The 22,832-nt window shown below is 50.0% G+C and overlaps 1 protein-coding gene across 1 annotated transcript; it reads left to right on the forward strand.

The window, feature by feature from the left end:
• Positions 1-9,238: 9,238 nt before the first annotated feature.
• PCDH12 (protocadherin 12) lies at positions 9,239-22,239 on the forward strand. The gene is made up of 4 exons (XM_057732431.1): positions 9,239-12,436; positions 15,778-15,875; positions 17,838-17,989; positions 21,385-22,239. Exons 1-4 carry the CDS (start codon positions 9,554-9,556, stop codon positions 21,849-21,851), a joined length of 3,600 nt encoding a protein of 1,199 aa, XP_057588414.1. The 5' UTR covers positions 9,239-9,553; the 3' UTR covers positions 21,852-22,239.
• The last annotated feature ends 593 nt before the right edge of the window (positions 22,240-22,832 follow it).

Genomic DNA, 22,832 nt, shown 5'->3' on the forward strand with positions numbered 1-22,832 from the left:
AAAAAATCTGTATGTATAGTAATGGATGTTAACTAGACTTATGATGGGAATCATTTTTCAATACATACACATATTGAATCATTATGTTATATACCTGAAACTAATATAATGTTTTACATCAATTATACCTCTATAAAAATTTTAAAAAAGAAGACAGATAATAACAAGTGTTGGTGAGGATGTGAAGAAATTTGAACCCTCGTATATTTCTTTTGGGAATGTAAAATGGTATAGCCACTCTGAGAAACAGAGGGTTGCATTTTCATTTTGCGCGGGGCTTCACAAATTATGTTGCTGGTCCTGCACCCAGGAAAGAGGAAAAGTCAAGTGGGAAAAAAATCTGGCACTGGAGGGGCTTACCTGACTGCCACAGAAGGGAAATTTTTGAAATGCCAATAATTAGTCCTAATTTTCTGTACTGTAAATCTTGACTTTTACAGAACAGAAACCTAACTGCCCTTGTAATGGAGACCAAAACCAGAAATACACTCCTTAAAAAGGCAAAGGAAGGGAGAAGACTCTCTGAAGCCATTCACTAATATCATTGTTCATGTTCAGCCAAAGGAAATAAAACCAAGAGCGAAGTGCATGGCAACCCTACTTCAGAGTGCTCAGAGGTGAGACCACAAATGTGGCCAGAGACCTCCCAGTTGCAAAAAAGTGAGGGAGCCAAGGAACCAGGTTGGAAAGTTCTCACAAAGTCGGTGTAGGAGGTGAACTGTGACATCACGTCATGACTTCACGTCAGAAGTCACCGGATGGAGGGAATAGAAGAGAGAATTTCAAAGCAGTGTGAACAATCTGGATGAGTGTTTAAAGTGGACTAAGCATTCAGAGTCCAGTTCGGAGGTCAGGATTGGATAAAGAGAGATTTCTACTTAATTGCCTTTTTAGACTCCATAAAAATAACATTTTTGTATCCTTGGTTTTATGTGCCCGGTTTTATGTCATTTGGTTTTATGTTGTTTGAGTGTTCTCCACATGCCCAGCCCTTCACTATGCTAAGCATTTTACGTGCATTGTCTCATTTAAACACCCAGGACCCCATGACCAAGGTAATTTTATCTCCCCGTTTCACAAATGAGGAAATTGAGGTGCTAAGGGGTGAAATGATTTTACCAGTGTCATTCAGTGGGGACATAATAGTATTAAGACCAATTCCTCATCAGTCTGATCCCCTCTTATAGCCTATAAAAGAGTTAGAGTTTGTTGAAACAGAAATACAGACAGAATAAAATCATTCTGGCTTTAAGAATTAAAAGGGAAGACTCAGGACTTCCCTGGTGATCCAGTGGTAAAGAATCCACCTTGCAATGCAAGGGATATGGGTTCAATCCCTGGTCAGGGGACTAAGATCCCACATGCTGTGGAGCAGCTAAGCCCGTGTGCCACAACGACTGAGCTTGTGTGCCTCAACTAGAAAGCCTGCGTGCTGCAAACTACAGAGCCCATGCACTCTGGAACCTGCGTGCCACAACTACAGAGCCCACATGCCTTGGGGCCTGCACACCACAACTAGAGAAGAAAAAACCCACATGCCACAACTAGAGAGAAACCCTCACATCACAGTGAAAGATCCTGCATGCTTCAACGAAGATCCCACGTGCCGCAAAGAAGACCCGATGCAGCCAAAAATAAATAATTTTAAAAATAAAATAAAAGGGAAGTCCCTAGGGAAGTCAGAATTACAGTTTATGACATCATGGTAGGTGAGAATGGAAATACAAAGAGAGAGAGAAGGAGACCCAACTCCATCCCCTGTCTGCAGGGACACTAGGTGATGACGGAATCCAGGGCTAGGAGAGGATGGGGTGTGTGACCTGGACCAGAGGTCAAGACCCAGGCCATTGGGTAGAGAAGCAGGAGTGAGTCACAAAATATGTCTAGTCTAGTAGGGACCAGCAGGCCTTCCTTCAGGACCTGCATTTGTTCGCATCCATCACTGGCATCCAATGGTGTCCAGAGACTTTGCTGAGCTCATTCCACCTGCCCAGGGGGGACAGCCTCCTTTTCAATGGCCACTACTCACAAGCACCCCTGCAACAAGCCTTGATGTATAGAGGGGGCAATAGTGCAGAAGGGAAAGCCCTGTTTCAACTCTGGGACAGGACTGGACAGTGGTGAACCCCACTCCAGTACAGAAGTATCAGGGCTGGTCTCCTGACATTATGTATTTGCTCACTCTGTAGATCTCAAAAAATTTACTGTTATCACCTGGGAATCTGAAAAAAAATGGGCTTCATCCTCAAAAAAAAAAAAAATTGAGAGCTACTACACTAAAAACATAATTATAAATAATTAACAATTAGAGCACTACTCATGCCCCATGCCCCACTCTAAATGCTCTGTGTTGACAAAGCTAAACCAGACAGTAACCCTGTACATATTACCACCATCATCATCTCTATTTTAAAGCTAAAGAGACTGATCACAGAGAAGTTAAGTGGCTTACCACTGTCACACAGATAGGAAATTACGAAGCCAGGCTTTGAACCCAGGCAATTGGAGTCCTGAGCCCACATTATTAACCCTAATGCTGTGCTTAGATCAAGTTTACACTTTGTTCAAGGAAAGTGCTCAGGTCCATAAGGAGAAATGGTCAGGCTACCTGTGTGGCCAGCTCCCTGGTCAGTGTAGCTCAAACAACACCTCAGGTCATCCCAGGCTTATATAAAAACAGACTCCTAAAAAGGCTTGTGGTAGCTGATAGTATAAAAATGCTTCTGATGCAAGGTAAAATTTGATTTACAATAATAGGCACAGAATGATCATGTTTATACTTGCAACCTGGCACTTTATTATTATTCCCCTGAATAACAGTGAAAAGAGTTTTGTAACCCTAAGGTAACATGGCACTGTAAGAAGGAAAGAGGGGTGAGATTTAGCAGCAGTTGCCATCATAAATCACTGTACGGCTGCTTCTCTCGGAGCTCCAGGCTCAACTCCTGGCTGTCATAAACTTATAAAGGGGAGCCCCATGAGAATTTATGTAATGATGGGAAGACTCATTTTCCTTCCTGCAAGAATCTTTCTGAAGCAAGGTGAGAATTAGGCTGCTTAGATTCTATGTGAAGAAAGAAAACCAAACCAGTGGTTAAGAGGAAGGGAAAATGTGGGTCAACTTCAGCTATTTACTACTTCCCTTGCCCCCCCAAATTGACCTTGTAAATGGAGACGAACATGCTGAATTTCACCAAGTAAATGAGTGACTGGATGACCGAATAAATTAATGAATGCGTGTGATGCACGCTTCCTCTGGGGTGGTTCTTACAGTGTGAGAACAGTTCCATCCTCGAGCCACCCAGAAACGCTGAATACACAACAAGGCCAGTCCACAGAGCCAGCCTCTGAATATTCATGCCGCACGATGCTCCCAGTCAATATGTTTGATTTCTGTGTTTACTGATAGATTTCCAAATTCACTGTGTAAACCAAAATTCTAAAAATAAAAAGAAGAGGAAAAATGAAAACAGGAAAGAACTTGTGGTGAGATCATACATGACTTCTGGATAGGACTGCCAGATAAAAATACTTATACTAAATTTTTTCAATGTTTATCTGAAATTCAAATTTAACGGGGCACTGTATATTTGTATTTATTAAATCTGGCAACCCCTTTCTGAGCTAATAACCCTACGTAGAAGAGGGGGCTGAAGAGAGTATCTGGTGGCCATGCCCACACCTGGGAATCAGAAGGAAGGCAAACCAAATGAGGAATCAGAGAAGCAGACAGAAGAGCCTGCAGAAATACGGAAGAACCAGGTGTGCACAGAGGTTGTGCTGAGCATTGATACAGGCACAGGGGAGAGGTGGGGACCAGGGGGATGCTCAATGAGAAAGGCCTGATGGCTGTAGAGTTTGGCCTTTGCAAGGTTGTTGGTGCTTCTAAAAAGTTCTATGTCAGATTCTGACTGAGGTTGGGGTGGAGAAGGGGTATATGGCAGAATGACCTATACTATATCAGAATTGAAACATACATGCTGGAAATAGCCCTCTTCCCCTCTGAGGATTGGGGAGAAAGACATAAGTGTAACCCTACTAACTGAATTTATGTGTTCTGTTTGGGGGGCCGTGTTGTGGTTACTAAAGCACAACATAAATTATAAATCTTTTCTTGCATTTTTCTTGAAAACCATGAAGGTGAACCATAGTTTACAACTATCTGTTGGCAAGTCTTTATCTTCAATCTGCTTCCTTTACAGCCTCTGCTGTTCTCTAGGGCACCTCCCTTCACAATATCCTCAACCTTCAGCAATTCCCCTCCCTCTCATCTATTTTTCCTTTCATTGTGTAGATCAATTAGGCCTCTCTTTCCAGCAAAAAAGGTCCAATCAGCTTTCCCACTCCAGTCCCAAATGATCTGAAAGATGAAGCATTTTCAAAGAGGGGGTAATAGGCAATTTTACCCCCTGGCAATTATAAAATTCTCTTTGGCAGGCTTGGAGAGAGAAAAATATGAATTTTCTTGCCCTGTTCCTGGTATTTTGAAAAGCTTTTCCAGTGATTGTGATTTATGGACCCTTTTGAGAGATACCACTCTTAATCGAGACACAAAGCCTTTTCATTTCTTGAAAAGTCCTATTTCTTGGCAAATTTCTCCCTGCAAAGTGCATTCTTCTCTCTGCACTGTGCCCAGGAAGAGGTGCCATTGCATGGGAATGGACATCTGTGGTCTGTCCCAACAGAGACCACAAAGTATGGGCCAGGAGTAGATGACCCAGAACAGCTGCCTGAGTCTCCCAGTCAATGGCCCTGGCTAGACTGCCTCTAACTTCAACAAGGTTTTGCTAAAAAAAGAAGAAGAGAAAAGAAAAGAAAAGGTAGACCTTAGGAGGTCCAGTCACCTCCCCCACCAGAGCGATCCTGAGGATGAAGTTTCCCAGCTTCAGCAACACTGCCTCGGTGGGTGGTGGTGACTCCAGCAGTGGCGGGGCAGATTCATAGGGAGCCCTGGGGGTGGGCAGCCAGCCCAGCAGGATGCTCACAGTGTGGGGCACGATCTTGGGCCTTCACCCAACTGGCCTTCGAGCCCCCCAAAGGTCAGAGTCCTACTCTGCTGGTCGGACCCCTCAAGGTTCCTCAGGATGCCCAGTGTTTTCAGAGATCCTCGGATCCACCACCATTCCCACTTCACTCCCCAGCTCCCCCCGGAGCGGTGCACCCAAGCGTGAACACGCCCGAGGCTGGTGGTAAGCGAGCACCAAGCCCAAGCCTGCCCTTGCCGAGACCAGCTCGGCGACTTGAGGTGAGTGACGGGTGCCGCAAGCTTGAAGAAGACACAGACACAGACTGAAGAGAAAAGTGGGACGGGGGGCTCAAGACCTCTCGGATCAAGAGCCCTGCTGACTCATCCCAGGTTGCTTTTATTGAGTTGGTGGGCTAACATTCTCAGGTTACACTCATAAACAATCAAAGGCCTCACATGACTGAGGCAATTATCTTTGTTTACTTCCTGGGTCCGAGTTGAGCAGGTGTGGATTTGAGCTGGGGGTGGAGAGCAAAACAGCCCTGGGGGCAGGAGACCTCTCTCAGATATTAGGGGGTCTGTGCCCCACCCGTGTTGGCCCCTCTGCGACTGTGCCTGTCTTAGGTTGTTCCTCCCTTGAGGAATCTTACCCGTCTCTGGCTAACCAGTCATCCTCCAGGGCCAAACAGGGTGATACAAGGAAGGCTCTATGCACCACCCCTGTTGGCCCCTCTGCGGCTGTGCCTGTCTTAGGTTGTTCCTCCTCTGAGGAATCTTACCCGTCTTTGGCTAACCAGCCATCCCTCAGGACCAAACAGGGTGATATTAGTCTCCACGCCCCGCACCCTCAGCTCCTCCACTGCTCAAGCAGGACATTCTGAATCCCATCGCTCGGCCCACATACTTCAACATTTTCAATGTTTCAAAAAGGTTGCGGAATGTCTTCCCACATGCCCTCTTTTCAAAAGTATTTCAGACTTAGGGAGGCTGTCCTCAGCTATTTCAAACTTATTTCTGAAGACTTCTGCTCCTTCAAACCTATTTTCAAAACTCAGGATAATGAAGGCTCTCCAGACAAACTCCAGTTTCACCCCCTGACTTGTGACAGCTAAAGATCTACTGACCCAGCAGCCAGAAAGAAGGAGGAAATATTACTAAACGGCGACCTTGTACCCAGAGGTAATAGCTTTTAAAAGGTCTGGTGCTTCATTTGCTGGCTTTGGATTTTTAAAAGGTTTTCTTAGCTCTGCCTCCAACGTGAGTGAAACAGAGAACAGTAATAAAACCACCTGCGAAATCCAAGTTCAAAGTTTTTCATGAACTGTGAGTCCAATGTTTGTGGCCATAGATCCCAGTCAAGGCAACACACACACACACATACACCACACACACACACACACACACACACACATCAATGCCCTTTCAAGAATATAAATGTTAACACATGTAAAATCATGAATCCCATAACTCCTCCTGTGGGCGTTGGGTCATATTAGGTTTCCCCTAAGAGAACTGATTGTCACCTGGGTATAGCTCCTTCTGGTGTGTTGAAAGCAGCACAGGAACATGGGTCTGGAGCTGTGGACCTCTGGGAACTCCGGCCACCCACCTCCCTGCCTCTGTGCCTTTCTCTCTGCCTTTGGCCACCAGATGGCATTCTGGAAACGTCCTCAGCACCAGAGTTGTCTGCACCAAAGCTCCCCTGCATTATTCCCTCCCCAGCTGGCCTTCTTCCCTTCCTCTTCTCTGTTGCTTTTCAATCCATTTCCCAAAGCACAGCCGATGGGGCTTTCCGGAGGGCAAATGTGCATGCTCTTGGGCAAGTCACCCAACCCTCCATGCTCAGCTGCTTTACCCCAACGGCCTGGTTGTGAGGGTGGCATGGGACAATACAGGTAAAGCACTCAGGACAAGGCTTGTCAGGTAGCTGCTGTTCTCATCGTCCTGCTCAGAGCCCTTCCAAATCTCCCCACGGCCTTCAGGACAAGGCCCAAATCCTTAGCACATGGCCCCAGGCCCTCCGTCATCTGGTGGCCCCTGCTGACACCCCCAACCCACCTTCCTCCTCCCCACTCCCACAGACCCTCACATAGGACCGTAAGGAGCCAGCTCGCCCACCTCCAGCCGCTTCCATTCTGCTCCCTCCCTCTGCTTTGCCTCCCTGCTGCACACCCATCCTCCACTGGCTCACTCCTCCACGTCCTTCAGGGTGCATCCAAGGGTCCTCCAAGAGGAGCCTCCCCTGGTCCCTAGGCCTGAATCTGGAGCCACTCCACTGGACCGTCTTCTTTCATTTTCCCCACCCTGACCTGAGACTGCGAGCCCCTTGAGGGGGTCCCCTTTGCCTTGCTCACTGCCTTGCACATAGTAGGATGAGTGAGGGTCAGACAGTGCGGCCGCCATGCAGGCTGACTGTCACCAGAGGGCCTGGGGCGCATGCTGGCTCCTCTTGCAGGACAGGTAGCACTGGGCCCTTGCCTGAGCGGAGGAAGTCCTGGAAAATGAGCCTTGCTGGCTGAGAAGGCAGAGAAGAAAAGTGAAGGGACAAGTGCAAAACCATCTTTACCATTTGCATGCGAGGTATAAAGCCTGGCAAATAGTACAAGGTAAACTAGTCCCATGTAATGAGTGCTTTTTCTGTACCAGGCACTGCACCAAGCACTCACTTGTATCATCTCATCGAATCCTTACCACAGACTCAGGAGATGGGTGACAGCCATGCTCTACAGAGAAGGAAACTGAGGCCCAAAGAGGTTATGTGACTTGTGCAATGTCTCTGAGCTAGTGAGTGTTCTGTCTGTCTCCAGAGCCAGACTGTAGGAAACATCCCCATTGGATTCAGGCCCCTTGCTATTGGGAAACCTCCAGGAGTAGAATATGAAAGGATAGGGCGTGGAAAAGAAAATACAGAGGGGAAGGGGGGAGCACAGGCGATGCTTAGGCCAGGGAGGTCCTCTGTCACCCCATCCTACTGGCCACAAGCCACCAGGCCAATGGGCCCGATTGGAGTCACTCATGTCCCAACAGGCATCTCTAACCCCAAGGACTGAGCTGTAACACCCATCGAGGGGAAGCTGGCCCTTAACTCCCCTCACTTCAAATGCTTTACAAACCTCTGGACTCAACCTCGAGGTAAAGTGCAAGACTGGACAATGGTGGGGGCAGCAGATGGAGGAGGAAATGAGAAGCAATGAGCTACCTCAAGGACACCCAAGCCAACTGCCCACTCGCCCCCCTCCTGGGCTTCACCTCTGTGATGAGACTCTCAGACATGAACAGCAGTGGGGAGAGAAGAATCGGAGGAAGGGAGGAAAAGGGAGAGGAAGGTGTGGGGGAGGGAAAGGTATAAAAACTTCCAAGACCAAGGAGCTGGAAGCTAGGGGATTCCCCTGGACAGGGGCTCAGGCTGGACCAGATGCGGAGAACAATGGGCCGGGAGGCTGGGAGCCAGAAGAGAAGGGGGAGGGAGGCTGCACTGTAGGGTCAGAGAGGTCATTGTGCTTCAGGAGCCAAGGCCATGGGCACCTTTATGGGTCCATGTGGGCAGGGACTGACTGCCCCAGGGCCAGTGCAAGAGCCCCAGGCAGCCACAAGGTAGGCCAAGCTGGCAGATCGCAACACCCACTGCTAATAACGTCAGTGCCTGTGACTCTGGGCCAGGCTCTCGGTGCACATTTCATTTCATCCCCACCATTTCCTGCTGAGAGGGCCACTGTTCTTATTCCCATCCACGCTCTTAAGATGAGGCCCAGAGAGGTTGAGTGACTTGTCCCACATGACCCAGCTGGGAAGTTGTGGAGTTAGGATTTGAACCCAGGCAGTTTGGCTCTGATAGCCACTCTTTTAATCAGCGCTGCTTCCCATATGGCAAAAATGGGTGATAAGGGCAGAGTCAAGACTGAGAGATAGATAAGTGTGGGAAAAAGAGGAATGGGAGAGCAACAAGAGGAGATGACAGAAACAAGGAAAGACAAGGAAGGGAAGCGAGGCTGGGGGTGTGACTTGCCCAGGAGGGGCTCAGGCTCGCTGCTCACTTGGCCACAGCAGGGGCTCCCCTCCCTTCAGCAGCCGCCTTGCCACATGGACGGCACCTTCACATCCGCCCTGTCCCCAGCCGCAACCTCCTCAGCGGCAGGCCACTCAGCTTCATGGAAACTCTCTTTCTCTAATTGGCATAGAAACTCACAGCCCTCCCTTTTCCTGTAGGTGGGGTTTCCATAGGAAAAAGCTGCTTCTCTGTTTCCTCAGCCTAGCAACTGTTTGGAAGTCAGATCCCCACATCCTGCTCTACTGGGTCAAGTCCCTCTCAGACCAGCTCTTGTCCATCATTTGCTGACAGGGACCAACAGCACTGCTGTACGAAGCCTCCTCTGGAGGGTCCTTGGACTCCTCAAATCTCTTCTGATGAAGATGGCCTTGCCTGGGAATTCTGTTGGTTCCATCATCTAATCATGGGACGAGACTGTGCCAGCAGGTCTGGGGGCAGGAAAACGGGGCTAATCAAGCCCCCCAGGAAATACTGGAGGACTTGCCCAGCCTCTGAAGAACTCTAGCGGTTTCTGGATCTAGTCCACTCTGGCGGTAAGCATGATGCGACTTCTGCCACTTCTTCTGGGACTTTTGGGGCCAGGTGGTTACTTGCTCCTCTCAGGGTATTGTCAGGAGGTGGCCACTCTCACTGTGAAATACCAAGTGTCAGAGGAAGTTCCATCTGGCACAGTGATAGGGAAGCTGTCTTGGGAACTGGGCCGGGAGGAGAGGCCTGGGCGAGCAGGGGCTGCCTTCCAGGTCTTGCAGCTGTCTCAGGCGCTCCCCATCCAGGTGGATTCCAAGGACGGCCTGCTTAGCACAGGGAGGCGGCTGGACCGGGAGCAGCTTTGCCGGCAGCAGGATCCCTGCCTGGTTTCCTTTGATGTACTTGCCACAGGGGATTTGGCTCTCATCCACGTGGAGATTCAGGTTTTGGACATCAATGACCACCAGCCACAGTTTCCCAAAGGTGAGCAGGAGCTGGAAATCTCTGAGAGTGCCTCCCTGCGTACCCGGATCCCCCTGGACAGAGCTCTGGACCCAGACACTGGCCCCAACACCCTGTACACTTACACCCTGTCTCCTAGCGAGCATTTTGCCCTGGATGTCATTGTGGGGCCTGATGAGACCAAACACGCAGAACTCGTGGTGATGAAGGAGCTGGACCGGGAAATCCACTCATTTTTTGATCTAGTGTTAACTGCCTATGACAGTGGAAACCCCCCCAAGTCAGGCACCAGCTTGGTCAAGGTCAACGTCCTAGACTCCAATGACAATAGCCCGGTGTTTGCTGAGAGCTCGCTGGCACTAGAAATCCAAGAAGACGCTGCCCCTGGTACACTCCTCATAAACTTGACTGCCACAGACCCCGACCAAGGCCCCAACGGGGAGGTGGAATACTTCCTCAGTAAGCATGTGCCTCCAGAGGTGCTGGACACCTTCAGTATTGATGCCAAGACAGGCCAGGTCATTCTGCGCCAACCCCTAGACTACGAGAAGAATCCTGCCTACGAGGTAGATGTCCAGGCAAGGGACCTGGGTCCCAATCCCATCCCAGCCCACTGCAAAATTCTCATTAAGGTTCTGGATGTCAATGACAACACGCCAAGCATCCACATCACATGGGCCTCCCAACCATCACTGGTGTCCGAAGCTCTTCCTAAGGACAGTTTCATTGCTCTCATCATGGCAAACGACCTGGACTCGGGAAACAATGGTCTGGTTCACTGTTGGCTGAGCCAAGACCTGGGCCACTTCAGGCTGAAAAGGACCAATGGCAACACATACATGCTGCTAACCAATGCCACACTGGACAGAGAGCAGTGGCCCCAATATACCCTCATTCTGTTGGCCCAAGACCAAGGACCCCAGCCCTTATCAGCCAAGAAACAGCTCAGCATTCAGATCAGTGATGCCAACGACAACGCACCTGTGTTTGAAAAAAGCAGGTACCAGGTCTCCACTCGGGAAAACAACCTACCCTCTCTTCACCTCATTACCATCAAGGCCCGTGATGCAGACCTGGGTGTTAATGGGAAAATCTCATACCGCATCCAGGACTCCCCAGTTTCTCACTTGGTAGCTATTGACTCAGACACAGGCGAGGTCACTGCTCAGAGGTCACTGGACTATGAACAGATGGCTGGCTTTGAGTTTCTAGTGATCGCAGAGGACAGGGGGCAGCCCCATCTTGCATCCAGTGTCTCTGTGTGGGTCAGCCTCTTAGATGCCAATGATAATGCCCCAGAGGTGATTCACCCCATACTCAGCGATGGGAAAGCCAGCCTCTCAGTGCTTGTCAATGCCTCCACAGGTCACCTGCTGGTGCCTATTGAGACTCCCAGTGGCATGGGTCCAGCAGGCACTGAGATGCCACCACAGGCCACCCCCAGCTCCCGGCCATTCCTTTTGGTGACCATCGTAGCAAGAGATGCAGACTCAGGGGCAAATGGAGAGCTCCTTTACAGCGTTCGGAGTGGGAATGAAGCTGGTCTCTTTGTCCTCAGCCCCCACCTGGGGCAGCTGTTCATCAACATCACCAATGCCAGCGGCCTCATTGGGAGTGAGTGGGAGCTGGAGATCGTGGTGGAAGACCGAGGCAGCCCCTCCTTGCAGACTCAAGCCCTGCTGAGGGTCTTCTTTGTCACCAGTGTGGACCACTTGAGGGACTCGGCCCGTGAGCCTGGGGCCCTGAGCACGTCAGTGCTCACGGTGATTTGCCTGGTCGTACTGCTGGCCATCTTCGGGCTGATCATGGCTCTGATCATGTCCATTTGCCGGACAGAGAAGAAGGACAACAGGGCTTACAACTGTCGGGAGGCCGAGTCCACCTACCGTCACCAGCCCAAGAGGCCCCAGAAACACATTCAGAAGGCAGACATCCACCTTGTGCCTGTGCTCAGGGGCCAGGTGGATGAGCCTGGAGAAGTTGGGCAGCCCCCCAAGCACGTGGGCAAGGAAGCGATGATGGAAGCAGGCTGGGACCCCTGCCTGCAGGCCCCCTTTCATCTTACACCCACTCTGTACAGGACTCTGCGTAACCAAGGCAACCAGGGAACATTGGCTGAGAGCCGAGAGATGCTACAGGACACTGTCAACCTCATTTTCAACCATCCCAGGCAGAGGAATGCCTCCCGGGAGAACCTGAACCTTCCTGAGCCCCAGCCTGCAATAGGCCAGCTCCGCTCAAGGCCCCTGAAGGTTGCAGGCAGCCCTACAGGGAGGGTCTCTGGAGACCAGGACAGCAATGAGGAGGCCTCCCTGAGCCCACCGGCCTCTTCTGCAACCCTGAGGCGGCAGCGGAATCTCAACGGCAAAGTAGCCCCTGAGAAAGAGTCCGGCCCCCGTCAGATCCTGCGGAGCCTGGTCCGCCTGTCGGTGGCTGCCTTTGCAGAACGGAACCCTGTGGAGGAGCTCACTGTGGATTCGCCTCCTGTTCAGGTACCTGGGTGTGGGCAGCTCCCTCTCTTGTCACCACCCTCCCTCCACGAACAGCATCAGACCCCGTTACTCTTACATTTCTCACATTCATTCCTTAGGCTCACCAGGCACTTTAGGATGCATTGGATGCAGTGGTTCAGGGCACAGCTCTGGGGTCAGCAGAATTTAGCTGTGTGATCCTGGACAAATGACTTTCTGTCTCTGAGCCTTAGTTTCCTTATCTATAAAATAGGGATGATAGTAAGAGCATCTGCCTCGCAGAATTGTCCTAAGGATTTGATCAGTCACTTGCTATATGACCACTTACTTAGAGTGCCTGGTGCAAGCAGACACATAGCAAAGGTAGTGATTAGAGTACAAGCTTTGGGGCAAGGCTGCCCAGGTTCACATTCTGGCTCCAGCTCTTCCAAGCTGTGAACCACAGGGAAGTTACTCAGCTTCTCTGTTGAAGTTGCTCAAATTAATAGCACCCATCTCCCAAGTTTGCTTGAAGATAAAATGAACGTACTTAAAGTGTCTGGCATGTGGTCAACACTTAGAAAATGATTATGATGATTTCTGCAAAGCTCTTCTTCATTTCACCTGCCCTCATCTCATCTGGGCAACTTCCCTGTGAAGCAAGCCAGTATGGGCATCATTGCCCCTGGACTCAGGAGCTACATTTGACTTGCCTGAGACCCCAGAGCCTGCTGGCTAGGCCTGTGGAATAGGACAGTGGAAACAACCTTGGGACTTGAGTGTTGGGCAGATCTAGGTTCCAATTTCAGCACAGCCACTTTAGGAGCTGGGCAACATTAATAACTGAGCCTCATTGTCTTCATCTATAAAATGGGGATTGTGATGCCTCACTTACCTGTGTCTACCTCCCAGGGGCTGAGGATTAAATGGGATGATGAATGGCTCTGTCCAGTGACCTAGGATTTACTGGACACAAATGAGAAAGCTTTTTCCGGGATGGTGCCTGATCTCACACTTGTGTCAACTCCTCTGAAGCACAGATCATTTTCCCTGTGCCAGGCTGCCCACCCAAGGCACACTTCTGTCATGAGCCAGGCCATCAGCTCATGTTTCCTGTGGAGCAAGGACACAGCTTCCTTCCCCCACCCCTTCCCCAGGAAGCCACCTGGAGAGGGCCCAGCTGCTCTCTCAGGAGTCCTGCCCTGGGCTCTGTGCAGCCACAGAAGTTGCCCAGAGCCATTCATTCATTCATCCACCCATTCATTCATCAAATGTTTATTGAATGAGCTCTTTGTGCCAAATACTGTGCTGGTGGTTGGCTAACAGAGACAGCAAAGAGCAAGCCCTATGGGCGACCCCACTGGCGTAAAAGAGAGAAGGGTATCCAGTTGGGATCAACTTGAGGGTAAGAAGCAGCTTGCCTAATGCTTGTGTCTTTCCTGTAGCACAGTGCCACAGTGGAGTCAGATCCGGGTTCAAATTCCAGCCCTGCCTCTAATTGCTGTGTAGCCCCTGTGAGCCTCAGGTGCCACATCTGCAAAGTGGGTGTAATGGTATCTCTTTCCTTGGGTTACTGAAGAATGACATGAGACTATATACCACTGGGCAGTTATTAAGTGCTCATCATAAGATCTATTACTAAGTGATATATAGGCTTTCACTCATTTAATCCTCATAGCCACAACCAACACATGACCTGGTTCTCATTATTATTCCATTGTTTACTGCTGAGGAAACGGAGGCTCAGAATGTTTAAGTAATTCCTCAAGGCCACACAGGCGGGAAGTGGAGCAGGGGCAGATTTAGGATTTGAACCCAAGTTTGACTCCCGGGTCTAGACTCTGTGAAATGACAGCCTGAATGACAGCATACAACTTAGGGATTGGCACTCAGGGAGTGTCCCTGAAGTATCAGCTGTCACTTCGTAAAAAGGGTGGCAGGTGCCTTAGGAGGGCTCCTGGGCCTGGGCCAGGAGGTGGGTACTGCCCTAAGGCAGGCAATGGGACCCTGACTGCCCCCCACCCCCCGCCCCGTCACAGTGAAACCCCAGTCCTGGCCACCTCACCTTCCAACTCTCCTCTGAGGTTGGCACTTTCTGTCTTGAGCTGCCCAGAGGGTAGAGGGACCTCCTTAGAGAAGAGGAGGGGCTGGGCCTAGGAGGCAGAGGCAGCCTTTCTGGGAGTAACAACCCAAACCCCTTGACTCTGCAGAGCATTTTAAACTTTTAAACCACCTAGTTAATCCTGAAAACCCTTGAAGAAGGCCGGGTAGTATTGTTAGATCCACCTTAGAGATGAGCAAACTGAGGTCTCAGTATGTCTAAAAACCTGCCTGACATCACACAGCAAGCTAGGAACGACCTTGACTTGGTCTGTTGCCTTTTCCCTCACAAGGGCCTGCGGGGCCCACCCCTGCCCCGTTCACCAGCCTTCCTGAAACTCCACTGTCTCCTCTGGCCTTTCAGCTTGAGCCCCTTCTGACTGAAACTCCCTTCATTCCCCATCATAACCCTCACCCTCTCGTCACTTGCCAAACCCCTATGAAACTCTGGGTCTCAGCAGAGGCGCCTGGCATGTAGTATGAACTCAGAAAACATTTGCTGAAATAAGTGAATTACTTCCCCCCATATCCATGCCCCCCCCCAACTCCCTCCTTGCTCCAAGTTGGGTAAAGGGCCTTCCTCTGCTCCACTTGACCTCCATCCTTTCCTAACCCTAATGCAACCCCCCATAATAGCTGCTGTGCCCTGTCCCTGCTGACTGTCCTCCCTGGCAGACTGGGAGCTCCCTGAGGGCAGAGACGGGGCCTTGTTCTCATTCTTACTCCCACAGCAAGCCCTCGGGCAGGCACAGACAAGCCCTTGTTAAATACTTGCCGAGTGAGTGAAAGGATGAATAAATGAATGATTCCTAGACACCCTTCTGCCTTCTCTGCAACGTGGTCTTCCTCTGTTGGTCCACCAACACTGGCTGAGTGAGCACTGCTGAAGCAGGGGAAATAACACTTTACAATAATCCTTATCGAAGTAATAATACATTTACAGTCAGGAAATCCCCTTTCCGCCCCCATCCCACAGCTTCCACAGGGAACAGGTCTCTTGAGGGAATGAAAGTGGGGGGACGGGCCCAGAGGGTCCTCATTCTCTCTCTCAGACACCCAGGTCCCGGGAATCTGTAGTTGACACATAGCCTAACAGGGAACCTGTCTGCACACGTCCCTGCCTCTGTCACCAGCACCATGCCCCACCCCCCATCCGATCCACAAACATCTGAAGCTGGAGGAAAGACTATAAAAAGAAAGCGCCGGCATTGAGAGAAACATCCGGTGAGGAAGTGTGCTGGGTCGGAATTGTGTGGAGTCAACAGATTTTTCCTGTCTTGTAGCAAATCTCCCAGCTGCTGTCCTTGCTGCATCAGGGCCAATTCCAGCCCAAACCAAACCACCGGGGAAATAAGTACTTGGCCAAGCCCTGCGGTGGCAGGTAAGCGGCACGTCGCCCCCACTGGCTTCCCAAGCCCCACACCGGCCCGCCCTCACCCCTGCAGCCTCTGTGCCCTGAGGAAGGGTGAGCACATCCCAGATGCTGCTCCCCTGGCAGACTGCAGTGAACAGCATCCATCCCCCCACCCAGACAGCTTGGTCCTGGAGCAACTGTATTAATAGTCTTTACAGCACCCAGAGTCACTAAGGAAATGACTTCATCCCCGAGGCTCTGACTATCTGTCCCCTGATTGCTGAGGTGCCGGGCTATGAACTTTAAATCTGTAATGTTCAGCCTTCTTTCTCCTGACCCTTAAACATAATATGAAGGTTCCTGGCTGAGGATGTGGGTGTATGCCTATGTTCCTCTGGGCTGTCCTAGAATTAAAGAGACCTCAAGGGGACATCTAATTTAACTCCCTCTCACTATAGATGGAGAAACTGAGCCTCTAAGTAGTTTGATCCAACCCAGCTATGTAAACTTGAGCAAGTCAGATCAAGCCTCAGGGCCACAGTTTCTCATCTATGAAACAGAGGGCACCACACTTGCAGTGATGGGGTAAAGATTCAGTAATCACATGTGTTCTAAGCCCATGGCCCAGTGCCTGGCACATAGGCGGTACACAGACAATGCTGAGTCCTTTCCCCTTAAAGTGACTTTGCTCAAGGTCAAATAGCCAGTGAGTGGCAAAGCTGGGACCAGCCCCCAGGACACTGATTTCCACTTTAGTGCTCTTGCTGTGACAACTTATAGTTGTTTTTTTTGTTTTTTGGGGTTTTTTTTGGGGGGGGGGTGTGGTTTGCAAAGATAGCTAGAAATAGTGTAGAGTAGGGGTGAGCACACACACTCCAGAGTCACATCAGACTGGATTTGAATTCTTACTTAATCTGTGGGGACCTTGGGCAAGCTGCATAAGCTTTACAAGTCTTGGTTTTCTCATTTGTAAAATGAGGATGATAACAAAAGAACCCCTCATAGAAGTGAAAGGTTTGATGAGAAGGTAAATATATCTTGCAAAGCATATGTCTGACTCAGAGTAATTACTCAATAAACATTAGTTGTTGTCATTACTTGCAAACTTGCCACCTCCCTGCTGATCCCTTCATAGGAGCAGAAACGGCCACAGAAAAAAAGCAGCAAGGACTCCCAGGCCTTAAAGGCTCTCAGGCAGCCTTCCCAGATGCTGGGATGAGGGGCCAGGCCTGTCCCCACCGTGCTGAGGTAGTCCCAGGAACTGGCCTCACCCAGGTGACAGGGAGCATCTTTGGGAGGGAGGGGCCAGTGAGACAGCAAGAGACACCATAGTAGATTCTAAGTAGCTTTTGGATGCCTCACCTCAGCTGCATCCTCTATTGACCTGCTCTTCTGGTCTGGGATTTAGCCTCAAATAGGGAGGAAGGAACATTCAGTCCACAAAGTATTTACTAAGCACCTACTATGTGCCAGGTCCTATTCTGAGCACCGGTGAGAGAGCAGGGAATGAGACAGACAAAATTCCTGCCCTCACTGGAGCTCACACTCAGATAGACAGTTGGAGGGATGGAAGGACGACTGCATTGGATCACCCAAAGTTTACTAAACTCCTACACTGTGCCAGGTAATGAGAAGGAATGGAGGGACAATGGTGAGTAATATCAATGCATTCACACTCACTTTTGTTTGCTGAGTGCTTATAACACTGTGCTAAGCTCTTTACACGCAACACCTCATTACCCCCACAAGGCCCCATGAGATGGGTGTTATTTATTGTTCCCATTTTACAGGTGAGGAAACAGACTCAGAGTAGGCAGGAGGGCTGGGCTCAAGTAACCCAGGTTGGTCTGACTCTGAAGGCCGGGCTGTGGACCCAGTTTCTTCGGTGGATGAATGAATGCTGGTGTGAATAGAAGAATACTCATGAACAGGAATGAATGGCTCTGTGTGAATTTCCTCACTCATGGACTGGGTTGGCTTCCTTTGCAGGAGCGCAATCCCAGATACAGATGGCCCTGGTGCCAGGGCTGGTGGCCAGGCAGAACCGGATCAGGAGGAAGGGCCCTTGGACCCTGAAGAGAATCTCTCTGTGAAGCAGCTGCTAGAAGAAGAGCTGTCAAACCTGCTGGACCCCCACACAGGTAGGGACTCCCCAGGGTCCCCCCGACCCTGCTTCTGCCCCCATGGTACCATCATGTGCCCAGGCTTCAGTTCTGCTCCAATCTACTGCAAGGAAACAGCTATTCTGTTTCTGGAGAAGACTATCAGCAACGTTTTTTACTTCTCCTGGAGCTTCAGGTCTTCATTTGTTTAAAGACCAGATTCTACTTTGATTATGCATTTTAAAAATCATAATAAGAATAGTGAACAATCACTGGGTTCTTCGTGTGTGCCAGGTACCAAGGAAGCATCCTGTACACATAATCTCAGTTAAGCTTCCAAACAGTCTTTTCAGGTAGATGTTATGAGCTCCAATTTAGAGATCAGAAAACTGAGGCTTAGAGAGGTAATACAGCCTGCCCAGAGTCACCTTCAATGACTGAAGGGAAGCCAACCTGGGCCCGCCTACCATCAGGGGACCTCTCTTTACCTCCTAAACCATTCATCTGCATTTCTTTGATGTTTTTAAATATGCTTTTACCCTGAGAATTCAAGAATCTGCCAACTCCCTCCCTCTGCCCTCCCCCCATGCACACACACATCAATCAGCCTTCAGGTAACACACAGTAAGTCCAACCTCCACTGTGATTTTTTGTTTCTGTAGTTAATACTCTGTTTCTCATCTGGACATATTCTGTGTGCTGAAGGCATGGCAGGGACTTCCCTTTCCTTGGTTAAAAAAAATACAGCTAACATTTATTGAGTGCTTTCTATGTGCTAGTCCCTGTTCTAATTGCCTCACGAGAAAATCTTCTGAGATAGGGACTATTCATTATCCCCATTTCCTAAAGGAAAAAAAACTGAGGGGCCAGGGTGTTTAATAATTTTCCCAAGGTTGTGCAGCCAATGGTTATTAACCCAGGCAGTGTGGCTCTAAATTAAAATTAAGTAAAATGAAATCTAATTAAAATTAAGTAAAATGAAAAATTCAGTTCCTCAGTCATATCAGCCACATTTCCAGGGCTCAGTAGCTGCATGTGGCTAATGGATATTGCTTTGGACAGCACAAACATAGAGAGTTTTATAGGACAACAATTGTCTAGAATGTAGAGCTGTGAGGTCCAATAGAGTAGCCACTAGCCACATAGGAAAATGGCTAGTACCAATTAAGATGTAAGTATAAAACACACTTCAGATTTTGAAGACTTAGTATGAAAAAAGAATGTAGAACATCTCATTAATAATTTTTAAAATATTGATTACATGATAAAATGAAGATATTAAATGTAAAAAAACTTTTACAAATGAATTTCACCTTTTCTTTTCTTTTTACTTTTTAAATGTTACTACTAGAAAATTTCAAAGGACCTCAGTGGCTTGCATCATATTTCTATGCAACAGCTTTGTGCTGGAACCTGTGGGCTCAGTTGCCATGTGGTCCTGCTTCCCATAGCACAGAGGGCAAAGGACGCAGGGGGGTGGTAACAAGTGAGTGGACAAAGAGCACAGCAGGGGTAGAAGAGCCTGTGCTGCTCACAGGGCTGGACTGTGATGGCGCTACTGGTGAGTGTGCCGGACACTGGGGTCTTGGCTGCATCAGATAAAAGCCCCACCTCAGGATGTGATGGTGACCATATTCTACTGGTTGTGAGAGCTCATGGAATGCTCACAGCCACCTGACAAGACGAGTGCTACTATCTCACCACTTTATGAGAGAAAAAGGAGGCTCAGAGAGGTTGAGCAAGTTTTCCAAGATCACACTGCTCATAAGCTGCAAAGCTAGGAAATCAAACCCGGGTCTGCCCAGTACCTACCTGCTGCAGAGTGAATACATCATCCACATTTCAGCCATTCTCCTACACTCCACTGATTTTCTCATTCCGAGCTTCATTCCTTCCGAAGCTCTCTGACCCTTTTACAAGGAAAAGCCTGATTCTGTAACTCCAAAAGAGTTCCAACCTTATTACCCCAGAATCTCAGGGAACTAAGGTTTACATTTCCCAAATGTCCAGGGTTAATATTTATGTTCATTCAATCATTCAATAAACATTCACTAAGCCCCAGGCGTGGGCTGGACCAATAGGGAAGGGGCCTGACCCTGTCTCACAGCCTGCACAGCCCTACAATGACAAGGCAAGACTGAGACTCATGTATCAATAGAAACAGCATTTAGCTGTATTTTGGAATAACTTTTCAAAATCACAAAAGTAATATTTGGTTAATGTAGACAAATGTAGAGAAACAAAAAGAGAATAAATCATTTCTGCCCAGAGGTTATTTCAGTTAACAGTATGATGCATCTCCTTGCAGTCTTTCATTCTACACACAGATTTTAAAGCAGCTCACCTTAAGCAAATATTAAACACACGTTAAAGTAGATGTTGTGCTTTTTTTTTTTTTTTTTTTTTTAAAGGCACAGATTCTTAACCACAAGGCCTATACTTTCTTCCCTCTGGCTTGGCCTCTATCATTGGGCCTGGGACTAGTTTTCTGAGACAGGATTTTCTGTTGAAGAGATAGGAAAAGGAGAAGTGTGATGGTGAGATTTGGGGTCTGGGAGACATTCTTCCACTGCCCTATCCCTTTCCTGGGCTAGCTCTTAGGCAGCCAGCCCCTTCACAGGGTTTCCTGCAGCTTGAGAGGTGAAGGTTGAGGAGTTGAGAGCATGGGGCCAGGAGGCGACAGTACAGACCTTAGCAGGCCTGGGAAACCAGAACCACAGGTGGGCACCTAGCATCCAGGGGGAGGAAGGGCCAGCTCTTCAGAGAGTGGGTGGGGTGGTGCAGTCACAGGGGGCTTCCAAGTCATCAGACCTGGGGGTCACATCTGGGCTTGGTTGCCTAGTAGATGTGTAACTTAACTTCTTGGAACTTCAGTTTCCTCATCCACAAAATACTCTTGACTTCAAAGGTTTGTGTGGAGGTTAAATGAGATAATCATGTAAACTGCTTAGCACAGAAGTACTTAATAAGGGGTCACTATTATTATGAATAGGAACGGAAGGCAGCACCAAGCCAGGAATTCCAGCACTGGCTAAAAACGGGGATCCTCCCGCCGCTTCATCCTCCGCTAGTGTTGTCCTGAGGGAGTGAAAACCCTGGCTGTACAGGGGTGGATGAAGGACACCTAAACTTGAAACACCCCGCGGGCTGGGAGATGCTTTAGAAACCGGCCATTTTTTAATTCTAGGCCTTCCTCCTTCCCCTGCCGCGTCCTCATTCAGCTCACGCACGGACGTCAGTCGCTGCCTTCCTGCCCGGCGCGCTTCCCTGTCAGGGCCTCTTCCTTCCCGCCCCTCTCCGGTCGCCCCGTCCGTCCCCCCCCCCCCCCCCCCCCATTTCCTTTCCCTCCTTTGTCCGGCGCCCCGCCCTGCCCACGGCCCCACCCGCGCCCGCCCTGGGCTCCGCCCTCACCGCGTCCCCTCCGCCCCCTGCAGGCCTGGCCCTGGACCGGCTGAGCATCCCCGACCCGGCCTGGATGGCAAGACTCTCTTTGCCCCTCGCCACCAACTACCGTGACAACGTGTTCTCCGCGGACGCTGCGACCTCGGAGGAGCCCAGGACCTTCCAGACGTTCGGCAAGGCGCCGGGGCCCGAGCTGAGTCCGACGGGCACGCGGCTGGCCAGCACCTTCCTATCGGAGATGAGCTCGCTGCTGGAGATGCTGCTGGAGCAGCGCTCCGCCGTGCCGGTGGAGGCCGCCTCCGAGGTGCTGCGGCGGCTCTCCGTCTGCGGGAGGACCCTTAGTCTAGACCTGGCCACCAGCGGGGCCTCGGGCTCCGAAGGCCTGGGGGACCCAGCTGGAAAGAAGGGGGCCGAGGGCAGGACCAGCAGCGGCAGCAGCAGGGGCCTGTGGATCCAGGAACCAGGGGCCCCGGGAGATGTTAGGAAGCCCAGGCCCTGAGGACTCTGGGACAGGAGCTGGTTTCTCTCATCTTTGAACCTACTGACCAGAGGTGGCTTGAGAACTTTACGGTGACCGATGCTGCCCCACAGAGGAGGCAGGAGCCCCAGGACAAATAGCTGGCTGACCAAAGCAACCCCTTGTTAGGGGCTGGCTCTGCCTGTGGATTTTTTGGAGGAGGGAGACTGTTTGCCGCTGAGATAAGTGTTTGCTGGCAAAACACATGTAAGAGCACACAGGGTTCACCCTCCTGCAGAACAGATGCCAAGCAGAGTCACAGGCAGGAATCGATGGCCTGGTTGCACACTGGAGGGTGTGGGGGGCTGGGTCCTGGGGCACCAGGCAAAGGTCTCTGACCTACTAATAAAGGAAAAGCAGTGGCTCGTTATCCTGTTTGCCCCTGTCAAGAGGGAGGACGGAAGAATAAGAGTGAGGGTTCTTTGTCATCCAGTCCCTGGTGAGAGGGTCATGCAGGGCCTAGACGGGAGGGTGCACAGCGTTAGGCAGGCAATGATGGACATGGGGACTCTTGACCCCCGCTCCTCTACTGCTACATTATCAAATAATCTGCTTCTCAGCTGGAAAATTAAGGCCAAGAAAAGCATGACTATTTATAGAGCATTAACAAGAGCCAGGCACCAGTCTTTACAATAGGATATAATTTCATTTCCCCACAACCCTAGAAGGGGAGGTGTTATTATCCCCATTTCACAGACAAGGCCACGAGACTTGGAGAGGCTGCGGGTCTTGCCCAAGATCAAGCAGAGAGAGGAAACAGAGCCAGGAATTGGAACTAGGCTAGTCCAACACCAAAACCCATGTCCTCGACCTTGACACTAGACTGCTAGCCAAGGAAAGGAAAGGAAAAGCCCCCACAGGTGAGCTTTTGCCAGCAGTAGACTTGCCTGAGATCCCCTCAAGAAAACACTGTTGAAAAGAACATTTCCAAAGCCACTCAGGCCTGCACATCTCTGCTCTTCC

The sequence above is a fragment of the Hippopotamus amphibius genome, chromosome 1 (genome assembly GCF_030028045.1).
Source record: "Hippopotamus amphibius kiboko isolate mHipAmp2 chromosome 1, mHipAmp2.hap2, whole genome shotgun sequence".
NCBI lineage: Eukaryota > Metazoa > Chordata > Mammalia > Artiodactyla > Hippopotamidae > Hippopotamus > Hippopotamus amphibius.

Excerpts from the sequence above, each read along its gene's own strand:
- PCDH12 (XM_057732431.1), top strand. The coding sequence starts at position 9,554 with ATGATGCGACTTCTGCCACTTCTTCTGGGACTTTTGGGGCCAGGTGGT. Across the intron at positions 12,437-15,777 it reads TGGATTCGCCTCCTGTTCAG|CAAATCTCCCAGCTGCTGTC; the intron begins GTACCTGGGTGT and ends CCTGTCTTGTAG. Across the intron at positions 17,990-21,384 it reads CCTGCTGGACCCCCACACAG|GCCTGGCCCTGGACCGGCTG; the intron begins GTAGGGACTCCC and ends CGCCCCCTGCAG.